General features: G+C 37.9%; 1 protein-coding gene across 12 annotated transcripts in view; it reads left to right on the top strand.

The window, feature by feature from the left end:
- LOC123717940 (dynactin subunit 1) overlaps positions 1-17,037 on the top strand; it is a 31,972-nt gene extending 14,935 nt beyond the window's left edge. For 6 of the 12 annotated variants that reach the window (XM_045674207.1, XM_045674204.1, XM_045674200.1 and 3 more), the window contains 23 exons: positions 1,533-1,675; positions 2,108-2,287; positions 2,641-2,775; positions 3,174-3,306; positions 3,532-3,729; positions 4,612-4,696; positions 5,316-5,421; positions 5,785-5,947; positions 6,686-6,855; positions 7,177-7,317; positions 7,446-7,631; positions 8,235-8,366; positions 9,106-9,228; positions 9,641-9,780; positions 10,156-10,277; positions 10,601-10,639; positions 11,758-11,793; positions 13,126-13,210; positions 14,132-14,294; positions 14,369-14,488; positions 14,839-14,949; positions 16,171-16,271; positions 16,818-17,037. In XM_045674207.1, coding sequence (XP_045530163.1) covers positions 1,533-1,675; positions 2,108-2,287; positions 2,641-2,775; positions 3,174-3,306; positions 3,532-3,729; positions 4,612-4,696; positions 5,316-5,421; positions 5,785-5,947; positions 6,686-6,855; positions 7,177-7,317; positions 7,446-7,631; positions 8,235-8,366; positions 9,106-9,228; positions 9,641-9,780; positions 10,156-10,277; positions 10,601-10,639; positions 11,758-11,793; positions 13,126-13,210; positions 14,132-14,294; positions 14,369-14,488; positions 14,839-14,949; positions 16,171-16,271; positions 16,818-16,902 — 2,897 coding nt within the window. In that variant the 3' untranslated portion in view covers positions 16,903-17,037. The remainder of the gene's footprint in view (positions 1-1,532; positions 1,676-2,107; positions 2,288-2,640; positions 2,776-3,173; positions 3,307-3,531; positions 3,730-4,611; positions 4,697-5,315; positions 5,422-5,784; positions 5,948-6,685; positions 6,856-7,176; positions 7,318-7,445; positions 7,632-8,234; positions 8,367-9,105; positions 9,229-9,640; positions 9,781-10,155; positions 10,278-10,600; positions 10,640-11,757; positions 11,794-13,125; positions 13,211-14,131; positions 14,295-14,368; positions 14,489-14,838; positions 14,950-16,170; positions 16,272-16,817) is intronic. The other 6 variants (XM_045674202.1, XM_045674197.1, XM_045674208.1 and 3 more) reach the window with 5 other exon arrangements.
- The last annotated feature ends 4,682 nt before the right edge of the window (positions 17,038-21,719 follow it).

Raw genomic sequence — 21,719 nt, 5'->3', positions numbered from 1 at the left:
ATTGACTTCTTTAATAGTGCGTTAATCCAGTCAATGGTTTTTTTAAAGAAGCGTGACAAGTACATTGTTGAATAGTAATTTTTGCCCTTGTAATTGCGTAATACTCATGCCAGGGACAATATTAGGACCGTCCCAGTTTGTTAAATATGTGCTTTTAATGGTTATTACTTTTAAAATATCTCATGATTTCACCAGCGCGTCTCCCTCCGCCCGCTCTAGTCACTAGTAAAACGAACGTATTCGTGAGATGAGACGGACGACTATGGAGTATACGCCAAATTATTTTTAAGTAACTCCGTAAAACATATAATATTGAATAGAATCGCTTGTAACTCCTTGTCATATTGTGCAGTTATTAAATTAATTTTTTGACTCCATAATATTCGCCATGATTGAACAAAAACTTTGCATCGAGAAATTTACATTGTGTTTTTAATTCAAAGATTCTACGACGAGTCATCTTAGTTGATGATCGCTCTTAAAGCAACAGTCTCTGGATTTGATTGACCAAATCTATAATTTATAAGTGACAATTGTCCTTAACCAATATATTATATTCTTTTGTGGCATGTGTTACCCCATGTATGTTGCATGTTGTGTTTTGTTAACCCGCCCCCTTGGTGACTATGACCGGATATCTCGGATTTCTGACACTGACAGATGACATAACACAACTGTCATTGAAATTTAAAAATGATTTAGGTTATTGCATATATAACTCCAATGTATAGACAGATACTGTGAGTAAGGATACGAATTTGTTACGTACTAAATCAGTTAGTACTGACTGAAACAGCATAGTTCGTAGTTATAATAATAATAATAATAAAAGCCCGTTTAAATGCGAATCAGAAACCCTATCACGGGTAAAGGCTTCCTCCAGCTTTTCCGACTACCTCTGTCCAGGTCCTGTCTCTCTTTCTTGCTTCATTCGCTTCTTGCTGATGCTTATATTTGTTATTTCAGTCTTTTTTTGAGGCGTTCTATTAATCTCGAGATAAAATTAAAATACTTAGCGATTAAAATTTATGAAGGACAGTTATAGTCAGTTGTTCCCGTCGATCTATGCTCTTGATTGAATAACTGGCAAGAATATGCTTTAGAATGATTTTGGTAATTTATTACGAGTAGAGCAGCGTTGGCCCAGTGGCTTTTGCGCGACTCTCATCCCTGAGATTGTCTCGATCTGTGCACCAACGGTCTTTATATCAACACATTTAACATTCGCTGGAACGGAAGGAAAACATCGTGATGAAATGTGGCTTTAGACTCAAAAACTCGACGTGTCAGGCACAGGAGGCTGAACACCTACTTGCCTATTAAATTGGCACATGTTGAGAGAAGAAATGAGAGGCACAGACCTAAAAAGGTTGTGGCGTGTGGTTTTTTATTTTAATTCATCAGTAGTATTTGAGTGACGAACCAAATTGACAAAAGAGTTACGTTCGACAAATGACTATATGACAAGTGATCACGTGTGACTGACGTGTCAAGGGGGCACGCATGTATAAAGTGTGACGTCCGCTGACCAGAGCACCCGTACGCAGCGGGCGAAGGGGCCACGGGCTACGAAGTGAGGCAACTCCAGCAACAGAACACTAGGCTCCGTGAGACACTCGTTTGCCTGAGGGATCTGATAGCACACGACAAGCATGCTATGCAGAGAGTTCATAAGGTAATCCACAAACCGTTCGTACTTTTAACCGGTCGTATATTCGCTAATTTATATTTTACTTACTGAACAGACTCTTCTCTTATAGGCCCGCATCATTGAAATGGGTCTCTTTGGGCTTCATTAATTGCTTTTTAAAGTTTGGCATTTTAAGACCAATAGGTCTAGTTAGCTGCCATCTTTTATGTACATTTTTTTTATGACAGCGTTATTCTATTTTTACTTTCCTTTTCTGGATAATTTCTGAATCCATTAATGGATATCTAGATTAAAAAATAGCTGTACAATATTTCATAAGATATATTTGATCAGAAACAGCTGGGCTGTTCGGAAGAGAAGATACGTCATCAACAGTCAAAACAAGAACGACACTCGTGGTTCTCGTCTCGTTTTCTATCTTCTGTCCGTAAACTAAAGAGTTATGACCTAATTTAGGATATAGATCAATACAAGTCGGAGATAGCAGAGCTCAGCAGGACTAAAGAGAAGTTGTCCTCGCGTGTGGAAGAGCTGGAAGCGCAAGTGGGAGACCTTCGGGAGCAGGTTGACGCGGCCCTCGGCGCTGAAGAGATGGTGGAACAGTTGGCCGAGAAGAAGATGTCGTTGGAGGATCAGGTTAGTCTACATTAGTGTTTTTCATCCTTTTTTGTGCCATGCCTTTGCCCTTCTAAGTTCTTATATACCCGCAGCTGAGTTTTATCATCGGATGTCCAGGCAGAATACGAAATTCTCTAAAAATTAACTTCGACCTCCGTCGTTCTTCAACTGAGCGTTTTTTAGGACAGTTATTTATGTGAATCCAGCTGCCCACCAATATATTTCTGAACTAATTCGACGTGGGGTGAAGAAAAGAAAAGAGCGAACCAATTCGGGTAGTGAGAGTGTTCAACCCCAATAATATAAATATATAGTATGTGTATAGAAAAATCACCTCCAGCTTTATATGTGTGCTTTACTAAAAATTCCAGGTGGAGCAGCTGAAACAAGATGTCCAGGAGCTGGAGGCGTTGCAGGAGATTCACGAGCAGCTGGTGGAGTCCAACCGGGAGCTCGAAATGGACTTACGAGAGGAGTTGGAGATGGCTCACGCAGCTACTAGAGAGGTGAGATGACGAAGGATCATGCAAGTTTTTTTACCGAATTCAAAAAAAAGATAATGATGTTATTAGTATTATATATCACACACACACATACAGACTTGGAATCGACTCCCAGTGAGGTATTTCCCTGGTTAGATACTCCAGTAATAAAGAGTATATATATCCTCCAACAAAGGCCGGCAACGCATCCACTAAAATTGGTGTCTATGGGCTGTGACGACTGCCCTTTTTGTGCATCTTGTTTGTCCCCCTATAAAATTACATCAAAATAGGTTCAGTAGTTGCTGAGATATAGGCATCCAATCAATTCAATCAACGCATTTCTGGAGAACGATCCGATAAATTTGAAGTTCCGAGAGATTTGCTTTATATTTTCTAAACGGGTAATTTTCTTTTTTCAGGCCGTAAGAGAAAGAGAAGCAGCCCTGGAGACGATCTTGGATCGTGATTCCACGATTGTGAAGTTCCGAGAGCTCGTTCAACGAATGACGGAACAACACAACGACATGCGGAATCAGCTCGATTCCAAGATTGGTTAGAATTTGTTTTAACGCCAGACTTTAGTATTATTTAGGGACAAAGGAATGGGGCATGGGGCAGTCATTTCTGCGTTCGTTTGCGCTGTGTATTTATATATAACATATGACATGTATAACAAAAAATACACAGTTTAACGGACAAATTCTAAGACAAAAGTCATTGTAAAACGTTTTTGACTCTATAAAGCCAGTAAAATAATATAGAAACCTACAATTTCAGGTTCTCCAGCGCCTTCGGAGCAAGAGACTCCGGAAGCAGTGGCCAGGTCACCGCCAGAGCTGGGCTCGCTCGTCCAACAATCCCGCGCTTCCACGCGCTCCATTGACCTGCAGTTGAGGGCTCTGGAGCTGAACCAGGCCAGGGCGAGAGCCAACATGTTGGCCGCGTGTCTGCCTGATCACTTCATGGCCAGTGGTGGTAAGGAACTTCATAAATTAATGGCAGCAACTTATAAATTACCGATATTATATAATTTTAATTATAATAGAATATTTTCTGAGTTCCGTTCTACCATTACAGACTTGTCCCGTTTAAAAAAAAACTGGGATCTTCCTGTTGATTTATTTGAGTAAGATTGCAAAAATTAATCATTGTATTGACTATTTCCTGTCATTTGAATGAGCGATCGAGCCGCCATCTTGTCGAGGCGCCAAATTGTCTTTACCTCACTCTGCTCCAGGTCATTTCTGTTTCATTCCAATTTGTATCGTGGTAGGAAGCAGACATATCACTTCAAAGTTAAACAGTGAATATATTTCTTTATTACGGATACTGTGTGTATATTTTCGTGCCCTAACAAGAATTACAACACTTCCTATATATGAAATTTAAAAAAAACTCTTTTCCTCAAACCGCGATGAAAAGCCGTGTTTTATCTGTATGTATACTGTACAACGTATAATGTGTAACGTATACTGAATAACATATAACGTGTAACGTATACTGAATAACATATAACGTGTAACGTATACTGAATAACATATAACGTGTAACGTATACTGAATAACATATAATGTGTAACGTAACTCCTCGGACGCATAGGCCAATCGAGTGAAAGAGAGATAGATAGGCGTAAGCGTACAATGGGCGTAACGGGACAATGTGTCACGTGTTCGTGCGTGTAGCACACGTTCATCGATTTAATAGACGGTTGTCACGTCATAAAGCTACGTTACTAATAACATTATCATTTATACGAGATTAGCGAACCCCGTATCACATATACATGGAACACATAGCAGTCGTGTCAAATTCTCTGCAAGTTGTCAATGTCAAAAAATTATGAATTGAATTTTTCAGGTGACCACGACGCCATCTTGTTCATCCTGTTACTCCAGCGGCTTAACGCCAAAGCTGAAATAATACTCGGACAGATCAGAGAAAGGTAATTTTTTGAACTACCGCCTACGTACTGTTATACGGCTGAATTCCGTAATTAAATCTTTACTTCGATAATTAAAATCGATAAACAGAGCCCTATAGTAATTTTTTTTAAATAGATTAAAGATTATTTTCTATTTTTGTAAGTATTCATAATAAATTAACAATATTTATGTAAAAATCCATTTCGAAAATGAAATCGATTTTTCGACCTTTACAGATGTATACAGCTTTACTTTACAATATTAACAATTTGAACTAACCTGTGTTATTTAAAAAAAATGAAGACATGAAAAAGGTTTTATCGACTAATTTATGTGATGATCAATATTTTAATTTTGGCCCCAAACTGAGCATTAGACAGCGGGGTCTACGTCACACTGAATTTCATTAAAAAAAAGAGAATTTGTTACAATGATTCTTGTTGTGCTGGTGTAAGCAGTATTACTAAGCAGCAATCCCTTCCAGAAGTTTATAACAGTACGCTTACGTCTTGAACTCTATATCTGATAAATAATCTGGTGCAGGAGGCCGATCTTAGAATAAAAAAATGTCTACCCTCTTTAAAAATTTGCGGGTATTTATATTAAGTTAGATTTTTAAAAAGTAATTTTGTATTTTAGGTTCCCGGCTGTGAACGTGTGGGATCGTGAAGCTATAACTAAGACACACACCGCTGTCCAGTATAGCTTCCGGTGCCAGCTTGAGTATCAGCTCATGATGATACAGGTTTATATTATTTGTTGTCCCATCTATTGAAAAGAGGTTCTTATTAAGATTGGGAGATTTGAATTTGGAATGTCGATATTATTATATATGCAAGTTCAAACGAAGACTCCCACAAGTATATTTTGATTTGAATTTGGAATCCGAGTATTGTTGTATTTTTAAATTAATTGTTTTACGTTCCATAGTGGGACATTGTGTTACCTGTGATATTTGAAATTGGAATGTGGATTTTGTTCGAATTGACTGTGGTTTCACTTTGACAATTTACTTTTAGACACGTCCGTATTGTCACTATGCTTTTACCTCGTGATTGTAAATCTCTTATGATATTTTTTTTTCATACATATTATTATTATATTCCAGTGCATGGTCTGCATGTGGAGCAACGCTTTAGAGCTGTGCACGCCCGAGGTGTTATTAAAAGCCGCATCGGCTCTGCCCGACGCGGCCGCTCAAGAGCGGGCTTTGGACGCGGCTGCCCATTTGCTCAAGACCAACGAGTTGGATGAGAACTGCGCTTTAGATGGTATTTCCTAATTGCATACTTTTTTAACGAACTTAATTGATAGGAGAATATTTTTATAATAATTTAAAATGCAGTGATGTCATTTAAGCTTGTTGAGCTGTTCTTGAACTGAATGTATTTGGAGTTTTTGCTTTGCACCAGTGGACTCCTTTCGCTCGAACGGTGAAGGAAAACATCGTGAGGAAACCGGCTTGCCTTAAACCAACAGTAGGCTGATCAGCCTTAGACTTAGGGTTCTAGTATTACGTCACGCAATTTTTGGAGATTCTTGATAACACTCCCCCCCCCCATAAAACGCCGCCGTAACGTTTCTGTATATAGTAAAACGTTTCTTGACCACCCCCAGTGATTCTTTTTACCTAAAACTTACCATTACGTGGTGGAAAGTACTGGAAAGTCGAAAATAGTATTATCAATAACGCGTAATTCAATCCCCGCCCCGCATCGTAACGTTTTACAAGAGGACCCCGCCCCCCTCAAAATTCGTTACGTACGTTACGTACTTGAACGCTCCCTTACTTGCCTATTAGATTAACAAATGATCATGAAACAGATATAGGTGTGAGGCCCAGACCTAAAAATGTTGTGGCGTAAATGATTTAATTTTTTATTTAAATTATGAAAGCTTAGTACTAATATAATATATACTCAATTTTTTCAGTGAAAATGTCAAAATTACCGGTTAAATGTTAAATTAATTTTAACACGGTATACACACAAATGATATTTTGACTTCAGGTATGGAGCGTTGCTGGTCGTACCTGTCAGCCATGTGGGCAGCCCTGGGCATGGCGAAGGTGGAGGGCGCTGGCTGCACGCGCGAGGCGGTCGTGGTCGCGTGCGGCGCGCTCGACGCCCTCGCACGCGCATTGCACGCTGACGCCAGCGCACTCACGCAGATACTGCAGGTGGGGTCCCAATTAATTCAATAACGACACCTTAAGATTACCAACCACCAAACGGACAATCACGAATCAAAAGGCCGGCGACGCACTTGCGAGCCTTCTGGCATTGAGAGTATCCATCAGCTAGCGTCGAGTGAGCCCGTTTGCTCTCTGTTATATGAAAACATAATATGTATGTATTTGTTTCTATTTTGTAATCCTACGACATCATAGATATATATAAATATATATATATATATATATATATACGTTCAACAATATTTTTGAAGTAGAAAAATATTTAAAAAAAGTTATGGATGTATTTTAATTTATGACAATTTTCAGGCATCAGAGCGACAGCTAGAGCTGGGTCTGCTGCACGAGGCCATCCAATCCAGCAGTTCGTCGCTTCAGCAGCAGCTCAAGGCCGTGAGGAGGCGGCTTCCGCCTGGAGTTAATCTCAGCAATTTGCCACTTGACCTACAGGTGATTTATGTTGAAAAATTCAGGATTAAAACCAAGTATTGTCAAAATCAGTTCAGTAATTTTTGAGATACGGGCATTTTTATTTATTTAATATAGGTTGTTTTTTAACATCTATTGTGACTCTTTAGCTCCTAGATCGCCTCCGCGGCGAAAGCGCGATCGCCTTGTGGCGTTGTGCGCGTGCGATCTCCTTAGCCGCGAGAGCAGCGTGCGCTTGCGCAGCCACGGCCGGGGAGAGGGCGGACGGGGCGCCTCTGCCTCACCAGCAATTGCAGGCCATCTGGACGGCCGCCACTGACAAGATTTACCAGCAGGTACATTTTATTATCTCTCTTTCTACCAAATTGTATTTACGCTGTGATGAAAAGAGACTGACCGATTTATATGGAAAATATTTATTAAAGAGGCATTTCCAAAGATCATATTTTGATTGGAATCACGAAGAAAACTATGTAATTTACCAAATTCACCAAATGTTTATATAATTCATTATTCATATATATTACATATATTGTCTTATGCGCATTCAAATAAAACCTATTTATCGGACAGGTATTTTTATATTTCATATTAATCAATATTAAATAAAGTAATGAAAGCGTTTGTACCACAAAGTACGCTTAAATAAGCTCGAGTACTTCGCCCCAACTGCCTCTGACTATGGAAAGGCAGACAATTGTCAGTCGTAAGGACAGGTTGGTAATTAGTATGTGAACAATTTGTGTGTGTGAGTTACCCAAAGACTCACTATTGTAATGTAATGTATTTCGAATTTGATAAATTCATACTAAAAGTGTTTTTCAAAATGTATGCTGTATACAGAAATGATTTTGTTCCAAATATGACCACGCCAACTATTTTTTTAAATACTGTAGTAATAATAGGTGTATTATAGAGAGATGTATGAAACGTTTCAGGACGACCACGGCCCAGTGAAGACGATCAAACACGGATTGTCTATAGTGACGAGTGACGTCATCAAATTGGCCAACTTCACGCAGGACAAGGAGTATGATGTCATGTCCCTCACGAACGTCGCGCAGGACAAGGTGAGGGCACCCTTCAGCATTGCTATGTTTAATTTATTTACACCTATTTTCATACAAGAAATTACTATAAGCGAGCTAGTGAGTTAGTTAGTTAGTTAGTAAGCTAATAAGTTATTAATTAAGTAAGTTAGTAAGTCAGTTGGTAAGTGTGCAAGTCAATTGGTAAGTTAGTAAGTCAATTGGTAAGTCAGTTGGAAAATTGTTAAGTATGTTCGTAGGTTAGTAAGTCAGTTGGTAAGTGTGCAAGTCAATTGGTAAGTTAGTAAGTAAATTGGTAAGTCAGTTGGAAAATTGTTAAGTACGTTCGTAGGTTAGTAAGTCAGTTGGTAAGTGTGCAAGTCAATTGGTAAGTTAGTAAGTAAATTGGTAAGTCAGTTGGAAAATTGTTAAGTACGTTCGTAGGTTAGTAAGTCAGTTGGTAAGTGTGCAAGTCAATTGGTAAGTCAGTTGGAAAATTGTTAAGTACGTTCGTCGGTTAGTAAGTCGGTTAGTAAGTCAGTTGGTAAGTGTGCAAGTCAATTGGTAAGTTAGTAAGTAAATTGGTAAGTCAGTTGGAAAATTGTTAAGTATGTTCGTAGGTTAGTAAGTCAGTTAGTAAGTAAGCAAATAAGTTATTGTTAAAGTGGTTAAGTTAGTAAGTATGTGATATCCATGCAATTCGCGCTAAACAAGAGCTTGACGTATCACTTATCACTACAAACTGTACCATTGGTTCAAAAACCTCCGTTGACGATTCCAGCCGACGCCACCGATAGTCCTGCGCGCGCAGCACGTGAAGAAGCAGCTGGAAGAGACGAAGACCCTCACCATCCGTCTCGAGAACAAGGAAGCGGACATAAAGGAGCTCAAGAAAATACTCAAGGCACGTTATTTTTGTTTTATTGTTGTCTATGCATAGAGGGCTTGTGCCAAGTGTCCAAAGAGCTCTCCCTAGACGTGACCTAACAAACGAATGTATGAAAAACACTGGCCTCGTCACGTGACCATCATCTGTAACTGGGACCTTTATTTTTTATGTTATAGAAATCGTATCTTAGTTTTTTTACATATATAACAGGAGGCTCACCTGATGTTAACTATTACCGCCACCTATGGACACGCGCATAGCCAGGCTCGCAAGTGCGTTGCCGGCTTTTAATTGTTTTTATTAAACGTTCGTTCGTAAAAACAACAACGACGAAATCCGTCCGTTGCCGTCACATTATTGAAACTTCTGCTACGTAAAGTGCGTTACACTTGACATATGACAGTTGACATTACGTATAATGCCACAGACGAAGCAAGAGGAGATATCGGAAATGCAGATCCGCCGAGACTTCGCGGAGAAGAAGCTGTCGACGGCCGCGAGGGATGCAGAGCTTAAGGCGCAAGAGCTGCAGAGGAAGCTGGAAGATGTCAGCAATCAGCTCAAGAGGTGAGTGGTACATACAGGTTGTTGGAAAATAAAATCATCTTCGGAATGGCAACTTAGCGCCAAGTCTGACTCCCGCATGTCAAAAAACATTGGGTTCTGTCAAACAGGTGTCATGGTTCGCGTTTGTTTTTGAATTTCGTCTTAAGTGCGACTCCTATAAGTCAGAATTTCATTATTTTTTGACATATGGTAGTCATTGAGTTCCGTAAGTCCCGAATACTAGAACGTCTCTCAAATTTAAATCAGCTTAGCTGTCAAACCTTTTTTTTAATTTGTTCTTGACATGTTTGACAGTACTCAAGTGGAGATTGTAACTTGAGATATTTTTTGACAATAGTTTCCGGAGTTTGACGTTGGTCAAAAACATAATTTCAGAAAAGAAAAGGAATTCGAAGACACTATGGACCATCTGCAACAAGACATCGACTCTTTGGAGAGTGAGCGAGGCGCGTTGCGGGACAAGCTTAAGATGTACGCCAAACCTGGCGGACGGCACGGTCAGTATATACTTATGTCGGTCACCGGTGTCCAACTATCAGACACATGTGTCCAATTATCAGACACCCGTGTCCAATTGTAATATGCTCCTTATCGTTATTGAAACCGACCAAAGCCGATTGATTTCGACGCTTTAAGGATTGCTTTGTTTAATCGAGGGGTGTTACATGGAGTTTACACTGTCTATATATAAATACTTTATACTTTAATTGACTTTCATTTAAAGTAGAAAGAGCCCATTGAGACATATATATCTATCTATCTATCCGGCCAAGGTTTAGTATTCGGAGTCCTAATAAATAATGTGAATTGTAATACGCAGCGGTGGCGCCACCAGTGCCGAGTTTGCGAGACTTCTCACGTAAGACTATGTTGTATGTTGTAACGCATGCATGCAAGTGTCGAGTTCAAACCGATATTTGTAATGTCGAATCACTTATTAAGAGTCTGAATTGCATCAAAATCGGTTCATTAGTTTTTGACATGACGAGTATTGGAATTTTTAATAATATCGGTTTGAAAAAGACGCTTTGTTTCTAATTTTGTTAACCATTCATTGTTAATTTAATAAACTTTCAATTTTTTAATACATTTTAGGTATAGCATGTGAAATTAATAATATTTACCACGAAAATAACATTTTAATTATGCGGGTACTACAACATTGACAAGCAAGTACCCGCAAAATTACATATATTTATTTTAATTGTTACTGATACAATATTCATTGAATGCTATCGTGTTTAATAGAAAAAAGAATCGTTCCGCCCTCAGGAAGCCCCCGAAACTTTCAACTTATCCATTGTACGGGAATTAGCGCAGCACAAATTTAATTTTCTTAATCTAATGGAGGGGGAATACTTATTCTACTATAAGGAACATTCATTCATATCTAATTACAAAATAATATATTTATTAATATAATCGTGCTGTTGGCCTTTCAAAGCTCTGGTCAGGCTTTTTAGTCGGTCTGATGCTGATCTTCAAAGAACGTGGTAGTTATCGTTGCATCACCCTCCCGAGGGGGTGTCTAGGCCCGGTCGGAGCATATTCCCCCTTCGGGTTGTGTATGTGTGCGCGCCCTGCTATTACATGGCGGTACGGGGTCTATATTAGCCCTTGATGGGGACTGCAGCACGCGGGGAGACGCGATCTACTCCCTCCGTGCAGCCGTGGTTGCTCTTCAAATTGAGCCCCTAAACGCTATATATATTTTTATGGCATCGTATCGCTATCGCGTTTTACAGGTGCACAGCGCCATCTGTTTTTCATAAATAAAACAATATAGTCATTTTCCATCTCTTGCTATTCTAATGTTTCCAGCTATTTCTACGATGTGAACCTTCTTTTACAATAATCATAAAAATAACCAAATTCACTTTTTTAAACGTAATGTATTATGACTTATTCTAGCTGTCGTAGATGTGTTAATATGTAATTGAGGTTTTTAACCAAAAACAATTAATATTCTCTTTTTAGCGGTGGCAACACCAACGCCCATAAAGGATACACCACGTAAGCATAACGCTTTCGCATGGAATTTTGTTGCCATCAATTCCATAATAGATATGGAGCTTTTCAAATGGCCTCGATGTTTTGTTGCCATGTGTTAGTTTTGAATTGGAAATGGGTAACTGCTGATACATATAAGAACTGGCCTTTTCAGGGCATATACCCCCTGAGTAATTGTGGACTTTTGGTCCAACATAAACAAGCCATGGATACTCTCAATGTCAGGCTCGCGTTGCCTTTTAAGAATTGGTAGATCTCGGAAGTACTTCAGTGGGTGGAACCAACACAGTGGTGGTGGCAGCAGTCTGCATTGACTTACTAGAAAGCTTTTAATTAATTCAATAAAAGTAACAATGAACTATATTTTGATACCCATTTCTTATTCACATTTGTTTGATAAGTTATCGGTCTGTCAAGATGTCTTTGACATTTATATTTGGGCAGATTTAGCGGAGACACCACGGCATGGGATTTATGACGGTACAGTTGTTGTCACAATTTTTTTAAAGGAAGGTAGTTTCATTAGATTTTTTTTCTATATTTTACTGACAAAGATAGGTTTTGATGAACTTTGACAATGTGACCAGTCCGTGAACGCTAGATCCGCCCTTGAATAAATCTTAATTTTACGATTAATAGCATTTCGGTACATTTAATAATAGATAATAATATTTCCGAGCCTGGAACCGATAATTTTTTACTAAGTAATATTTTAATCTACAATTAGTCTGTATTGTATCTATGGATTTGACAAAATTGCCGCGTAAAACTTTCGTTCAAATCGTAAAATATTAAATCAATATCACACTTTCACTCGTGTCTTAAATCAGTATCAAATATTTCTTGCTGCAATAACTTCTTCAATAATATATACATTAATATTTCTATCACCCAATACTTTCTCATCTGTGTGCCCTTCGAAGGCTTCCTCCAAATCCCGTCTGCACTGTGCCACTTCCTGCTGTTTATCTGGTCTATCGACCGTCTAAACGGTCTTCCAGTTTTGCGTTTATTGTACCACGGATACCAGTTTACTTTCTTGCTCCAGTTTTCCTCTTGCCATGTGCCTCGCCCATTTTCTCTTTTATTATTTTTTGTTGTGTGACGTCTGCTATCTTAGTTGTACTGGTTAGTGTTATTTAATCGTCGTCAATACACTCTTGAATCAGTCAATGTGGTTCTAGTGTTATCTTTTGCGAGTCCTTAAGACTCGGGGAGCGCATCCCAAAATTTCCCCTTTGCTTTGTTTAAATAATTCATGTGATTAATATAACAATAACTAAATTGTCTCCTGTCATTCAATATGCTATGTTCAGTTAATAATTGTGTTTTTAGAAGAATCACCGGTGAAGGTGTCTCCCGGGTTGGTGACTGGTGAGGTCAACGAGGCTCTTCAGCATCAGCTCAAGCTCCTAAGTTGGTGAGTACCGTTTTGTCTTTGTAACTTTTGTATTTTTTTTAATTTAGAGATTTTATATCTACTATTTGCTATTGTTAAGCCAGTCCGAACCTTCCCCCCCCCAAATCGGGTGATGTATTATTTCGCGCCCTGTATTAGCAGGGCGGTACGGAGGCTGGCATAGGTGGTATGGCTCTCGATCTTGGCTGCAGGACCAAGAAGCGACGCTCGACTCAGTCTTCGAGTCGTGTATGAAGCCAAGGTGACTTGGACATGGCTCTGGTGTCATAGTCGGTGGTAGAGGGAAGATTGGCGTCCCCGGAATAAGTTGCTTTCTTCCGCGCTTGCACCAGCGGGTGGCGCCGGGAACCCCGTTAAGCCCAAGGGCTTGCGGGGGGTATCTGTTCGCGCCCCGCTCAATGGTGGGGTGGTCTTTGTGTTGGGCCTGGAGCGGCACTAGGTCTCGTAGGTGCTGCGGAGCGTCCTCGCTCTCGCAGCAGTCGCTGGTGTATGTGTTTGTTAATGTCAGTAACCCAAGGGAAACCCGGCGAGGGACCTGCGGACGAAGTCCATTGAGCGCACCGATTTGTCGGCGGGAGGTTCTCAGCCCATTTATTTTAAGATGTACTCGGGTTGGAACCGGAGCCTTAAGCGGTATCAGGTTCCTCCGCGCGCACTAACTCGCGCGGGAATGCTCGGCGGTGGTCGGGAGGCCTGGTGATGCGGGGCGAGATGCTGGAAGTCGGAGGCGTCCGCACGCTCGAACGCTTCCCCGGGAAGAACTCCAGTGAACTTAAGACATTTATCAAACAGTGTTGATATCGCGTGTGATTAGGCCAGCAGCGCCATCTCTTGACACAGTTTACATTCGCTCCACATATCGTTCGCTATCTCTATGACTAATACACGGCAAACAGGCTATAACCAGTGTGTTCATTTCAGGCGCGTGGAACGCGAACGTGCCGCTCGCATAGCAGCGTGCGCGCGCGCAGAGCGCGTGAGCGTGCGAAGTCTTCGCCCCTTAGAGAACCCGGGGGCTCCGGCCGCGGCCGCTCGGAGGCACGCCGCCGCTCAGGTCGAGGCGAAACTCTCCGCATTGCAAACGGTAGGGACGAAGGGATCTCCTCTTACCGATGATCTTAAATATTTTATAAAGTCAATACTGTGTATGGGTTATAGGAGTGGACGATGTTCGTGGCTCGCTCCGGTCTCGTGAAGTTCCCGGAGGAACCAGGGAAGTATGCGCGTGTGCTCCAACAGCACAAGGAGAGACAGAGATTGATAAGGGGACAGCTAGAGGTATCTTTTTTATTTTTTTACAAATTTACCTTAATTCATGCAATTTCCAAAATTGCCCCTATACTTTGACTGTGCCTGAGAGCTCAGCTATTGGCTCCATCATAACCAAATGCTGGTTAACGGCGTACATTATAGTTCAATTTATAGTTAAAATTTCCTTTTGAGATCTGGGCCTCAGATCGCTGAATCTGTTATATGTACATTTGTCAGTCTCCCGTGCCTGACACACGCCGTCGACTTTTTGGGCTTTAGTCGAGCCGGTTTCCTCACGATGTTTTCTTTTACCGTTCGAATGAATATATATATGGAAGAATTAAAATCGATCCAGATAATGAACGGATACGTTTCAGGAACGACTGCGTACGCTGCAGCAGGAGGCGCGTACGTTGCTGTCCGTACACCGGCCGTGGCGTTGCGTGGAAGCTGACCTTACGGACTTCCCGGCGCCGGATCTGACTGCCGTAAGTCTTTATGTACACTAATATTACTATTTTTATTATTTCCATTTAATAATGCACGCTCCAAAATTACTTAATTTAGAATCCTACATTATACCTGATAGTATTAGAATTTAAAACAAGGGTATAATGGAAGGGCTAAATCAGTGTTGCCAACTACAAAACATTCTCTCTAGGACCAACTTTAAATACCCCTAAAGTTTTTTGTTTTACACTCGGTCTGATAGATAATTTAAAATACAAGACATATGTACATCTATGTTTAAATTTATATGTAATAAATGGAAGCTGTATAGTGTATGTAATGTATGTATGAGTAAGCTACTGAATATATAAGAGGGTGAGACCTAAAAACCTAACAATACCTAAGCCCTATATGTACGCTAACACCTGCGCCAGGCCTACGTTTCCAATTTTCAAGGTGGTGGGATTATCTCATAGCTATCAGGCATCACCACGATAATAAGGGCTCGAAGGAGGCTTCGCCACTTTGAGAGGAAGCGAGAATTGAATACGACAGGGCAATATTCAAATCTGATTTATTCTCATAAAACATACATAATATTTGTCTTGTGAGACATCTTCAGAATCGTTGTGCTTTCAAACCGGATGCAACGGAAGAGACAGACATATAAATTCATGAGATTTGACGTGGGATATGAGATATATACTTTTATTAAATATATTGTATATACGAAGCCAATCTTTAATATAAAAATGAATCGCAAAATGTGTTAGTAAGCGCTTAACTCTACAGCGCCTGGACCAATTGTACAAATTATTTTTTTTAAATGTTCGTTGAAGTCTAAGCTTGGTTTTTACGGCGAGAAAAATTCGAATAATTTCCGGGAAAACCCTAGAACAGCCCTTTTCTTTTTCCTATACAAACGTTTTGTAAATAAAATGTAGAGTCAAAAAAGTTCATATTAAATTACAAGCACTCACTGTTGTCTAAGCAATGTCGCGTTCCGAAACACAACAAGTAATAATACCTCGAAATTGAATTGTTAAAAAATGTGAGAGCTATAGACCATTAGTACTGATTTTTAATTTGGTTGGCTTCGCGAGGGTGATGGCAGAACCAAGCACCTTCATGAGAATTTTTTGCGCCGACTATAAAATTGGTAGGAACAAAAAACTGCCACATTTCAAATCTTTTTGACAGAACGAAGTCTGTGCGGTCAGCTAGTTATTAATAAAAAGTTGTGTTTGTTAATATTCCAGGCCTTGACAGCGAAGGCAGTGGACATAGGGACGATCAAGTATCCGGCGCCCGCTGGTGTGACTGATGACACTATTTACGTCACGCCCACACAACTCGCCAGGTATTTTTATACTACTATAGGGGAATTTCATTGTATGTTTGTGAGTGTGTAAAGAATAAACTAAAAGTATACAAGTACTGACTAGATCCTAAACAATAGAAAACTTAATTTGTATGAAAATGACAGTTCTTGTCGACAAAGTTTCATACAAATTTAGTCATCTTGACTAAACCCCCAGGCACCGCCCAAACGCATACAAAAAAAACCATTCAAATCGGTCCTGCCGCTTAAGAGTTATGTGGCACACGTACAGTAGAAGTATATAAAGATTTACGGCTCAAGCCGTCAACGTCAACGTCAAAGTGACAGCTTGACATTTGAGAAGTGACAGTTGACAGTTATTGAAGTATAGATTAGTTTAATTGCACCGTTTAAACTAAAGTATCTGTTTCTTTTCGTCACAGCTTAAAAACTATGATGACGACGAAAATGTATCTTTTAAAATAATGTAGTGTAATGCATGTTGTATGTATGTATGTGTTGTGAAAAATATACATAGACCCAATAAGCGACGTGTCATAAATATTAATTTATTGATATTTTCAGAATACGGGAGTTGGTTGAAGAACTGAAGTCGGATGATGTACAACTGGACTTGAAACCGCTGGATACTACAGTTTGCGCGGCTTAGCGGTTGAACAAAAGTATAACTAACTAGGAACTTCGATAATTATGACTAACTTCAAAGGAAATTCCAGACATTTAACTTTCTATATAAAAGTAACTAAACTTTCTTTTAATTCTCTTATCAAGATATCAAAAACGATTATTTACAATGCGTCTTATATGACCATAAACCTACATATTTTTGTTCTGAGGCCAGGCTAACGTCGATATTATACTCTTAAACACGTTCCATTTTTAAATGGGGTTTAGACAAGAACGAGGCGCGTCAATCGTATGAAATCACGTGACTGCTGCTATACTTATGATTTGTCTATGCTCCTGCTAATATTTAAATTTGGAACGCACGTCTTGGATCACAATCGAATATGGAACGCGTTTGTATGACATAGATTATAATTTAAAAAAAAACCTATCGTTTTTAAGGATATGTTCAATAAAGATTGTTTAATGGTTTCTTTGAGGAGCTCGGTCTGTCAAAAAGGTTTTTTGTACTTATTGACAGTCTATCTATCTCAGTCTAACAATATAAATTAAGCGGAACATAAAACTTAGTATTATATAAACAACGTTGTGTATATTATTGAATTTATATTTAACTATTTATCGTTTAAATGTCAATATAGCTGTTTTATTTGCCAAACAATACTTTTGTTTTGAAATACCTTAAAATATATTGATCAGAGTCGTCGATCTATATAACTTTTGAATCTATCATTACCTAACTGATAATTACTTAATAAACGACTCAGTACGGTTAACATTAGTATGTAAAGAGTAAGCTGACGCTCGCAAATTTAGTTAATCTAGACATTGAGTAGCGTGACCCTTACATTGTTATTAATAAAGCTTATTTATTGAAGTTTTTTATTTATTCCATTGAAATAGGCTATATTGAGACGGACGCAGGAGATAAATAAAAAAATTGTGTGCGTGTATTAATATACACACGTAAGAAGTGAAACTTCTTTTTCGAAAAATTATCTACTATATGCAACTTTACAGAAATTGGTTAAATAAAGTTAAATTAGACAAAGTTTAACAAAAGGCTTTTATTATCATAGACATGAATACAAATAATGCAATTATTTCATTTTACCTTATTACTACTAAGATTATTACAGAATATCATTGTTATCGTTATTATTTTTTTGTTATTAATGGCTTCAAATCAACTGTGGTAGGAAAAGGAAAAAATGGTGCGTAACGGAAAAATGTGACGGATTTTTTTTTCGATAAAGAAGTTATACTTCTTTGGCGTAATGAGATAAAAATCTTTTCATAAAATTTATTTTGCGTTTGTAGAAAAAACGAAAACGTTGACTATAGCTTTCTACGCGCAACGTAAAAAATTACCCTTTAATTATTTACTTAGACGCGCGAAAAGAAGTATAACTTCAATAAATTATTGGTGCTACAACCTTTTTAGGTCTGGGTCTCAGATTTTTGTATGTTTTATGATCATTTGTCTTATAGGCAAGTAGATGATCCTGCCTGACAAACGCCTCTGACTCTGTGGGTGTAAGACAAGCCGGTTTCCTCACGATGTTTTCCATCACCGTTCGAGCGAATGATAAAGGTGCACAGCTGGAACCTACGACTACTGTGATGAGAGTAGCATGATGACGTCATCACATTGAGTTTGGTCACAGATTAAAGATGTCGCTATAACCAATAAAAATAGGATTCGTAGAAAGTAAGGATGATACAGGTGCAGCCCCCATCAAGGGCTAAATAGGCTGGCCTCGTAATGCCGTGAATTAGCAGGGCGTGAACATACAAACACTTTTGTTATGATAATATATTTATTTACTAACACTACGTGGTACAATTAAAATAATGAAATAATAAGGAGCTTATCGCTTTCGAGGGATATCTTCCAGGCAACCACTGTGAGAAAAAATCTCTCAATTAGATAAGACTTCAAAAGACATAGTTAATTAGACAAGACTAATGGAACAATACAATAATCAATCACGAAAATTTCAGTTTTATAGCAATAAAGTGTATTCTCTCCCAAAGCCAACATGAAGTCATGCAATAGGTTTAGATTATTTTACTCGCGTTTCGTGCGGTGAGTAACCACAAAATATCATATCGAGGCGAAGAAAGGATCCCTAAGAAATATGAAGATGCAGAAGAAACAGTGAGTAGTACATGCTCCCGCGGTGGAGATTCCCCCTCTCAGATATTCTGGGGGAGGTAACTCTGCAGATATCGATCTTGGGGAGACGGAGCAAACTGTCCAATGCACCTCTTCCACACACGCCGCACCTACTTGAAAATGGACACAAATCCGGCTGAGCTTGAGATCAACATCAGATGAGTCTCTTGCCTTTTATCTTGTTATATAACACGAGTTTACGCCTGACATCGGTATAAGCCATTGTCTTCATCTATTTCTTAAAAAAATAATAAAACTTACGGCATAATAGTAATAGATTAAATCGGTACATTTCGCTATAATATTAGCTTAATTATATTTCACTATTACTGTGTTTATGACGAAACGTCTGTGAAAACGAAAGATGCACGAGCCGAATTAATAAACAACATTTTGTTCATTCAATTTGAGCATAGTTCATCGAAGTTTGACATCAAACGAGTAAAATTATTTCATAAAGCCGGCCTTTGATCTTGTTATTAAAAAATACTCGATACATTTGGCGGGAACAAAGCGAGCCAGGGATACCATTTCATATTTTTTGGTATTTTGCACAGATTATGGTATATACATTATTTACTTTGTATTTTAAACGACTACTTAAGTTTTGAAACATTTAAATATTTTACCGTTTGTTTTTGAGTGCCTGTTGTAGACAATAATTACAAATTTAAAACAATAAAAAAATATATTTATGTACGATGCAGGTGAAGACGCGAATTTTACATATATATATAGCAAAATATGTGATCTTCATATCTTTCAATCACAATTTGCATAATCCAACTCAGGACCTCTTAGCACTTTACGTATTAAAATTCAAAATTAGTAACTAATTATTTTTTTTAAATTTTAAGCTTTTAAGACATCATAGATAGAACTATATGCTATTCAAATATGTTTATTTGAACCAAACGAGAGAAAAACATAACATTTCTATAAATAAGTTGGCCAGTATCATTACATATTCCGCTAGTAGGACAATTTCTTGGGGCTTAACTCAATGTGACTCTTACAGAAGTCATATTAAGCTAAGCGAATCATAGCCTCATACTATATTAAATATCTTTGGTCATTTATTAGTTTTTATATGTAATTTAGATTGAATGTTTTAACGAAGAGAAATTGGTATGGTTTCACTTACAATGTATATAAATTTGTTCCAATCGGAAGATATAGGTAATAAAAGAAGAATATTAATTTCTATATTCTAATTAGACTTTCGAGCACGTGTGCTTCACTTGGTAAATCTATGTATGTTTATCCAAAAATGTTACGGAAACTAAAATTATATCGTGATCAACTAAGGGAACAATCTAAATTTAATCAAATGCAGTTCAGTAGTTTTAAATATATTAAAATTCAGAAACACCTTTTAAGATAATTCTGGTCATGTGGGTAAATAATAAGTTGTATTTACCTAAAGAAAATATTACGAGTGTTTTTGTTGCCAAATTGGAATTTGTGTCTCTATGAATATAAATAACACACTTAAGTTACATTAATTTACAAGGGCATTTCTTTTAAGTCGTTATTTAAACACAAACAAAGATATATCTCAATTAAATACAAGAAAATTAGTGTAAAATTTTCTCATATAATTAAAGTATTTATAAGGAATACTATTGTACAATATCGAAATATTTACTGAAATTACGTAAAACAAATTTCACCCTATAAAAACCAATTCGCATTCTTCAAACGTAATAAATAAAGTCTATAAATCATAAATTTCCCTATAACATCGGAGTTTTTTCGCTTTGCAACACCGCCGCTAGGGGCGGGTAATTATTGCATTCCACAGAGCTTTTACACATTTTACGAGGGAAATGATAACTGTCATGCAAAATGTACCACAGATTAGCCGAAAACTATAACATTACTATTTTTTTATTTATTTTAATATTTTTTTCACGATAATACTTCAGATACTTATTTTGGACTAATTTATTCTGTTTGTTGCCACATAAATGCAATCAGTTAAATTCGATGCTTAGCGACATCAGGGTCTTTTTTTCACACCGGAAACACAATTTAAATAAAGAGAGACACGAATTTATTTTATTTCAAAACTTTACCTACTGATTTAGGTTATATAAATAATAAAGGTAAGACAACGTGTAAAACGATTTTCTTTATACATTTTAATTTGTGTAGTAAAAAGTACTATTACTTATATTTTGGGTTTTATTTATTATTGATATAAACATTTATAACAATATAATTAATTGTTTTCGACAAAATCTTCCGTTAAAAACTATTTGGTTTCAACCTACAACATGAAACAACCACTAATACTGTGAGTAATATAACAATAATGCCATATCCAATGTTAGCACATCCGCATTTTCATTTACTCCTCCAAAATTCGGTGTTAGCGGGCCTTGATTAATTATTATATTGTTCACAGATTAATAACACTGTAAATTGAATTTGGCGTGGAATTAATTCCGCCATATTGCGGTCACAGATTACATTTTATTATCGTTGAATGAATTTTACTGTTATGATTTTATATTAGCGAATATTATTTAACCGACTTTCGTTTCCTAACGAAATAAGGTTAACGTAAAAAAGTGGTTTCGAAAACATACACGATTTTTGGTTATGATAGTGTTAATATAATATATATATATATATATATTGGGACTGATTCCCAA

This window comes from Pieris brassicae, chromosome 14 (assembly GCF_905147105.1).
Source record: "Pieris brassicae chromosome 14, ilPieBrab1.1, whole genome shotgun sequence".
In the NCBI taxonomy this organism is placed as follows: Eukaryota; Metazoa; Arthropoda; class Insecta; order Lepidoptera; family Pieridae; genus Pieris; species Pieris brassicae.
Note: the sequence above shows the minus strand (reverse complement) of the source record. Positions and strands in the feature narration are given on the sequence as shown.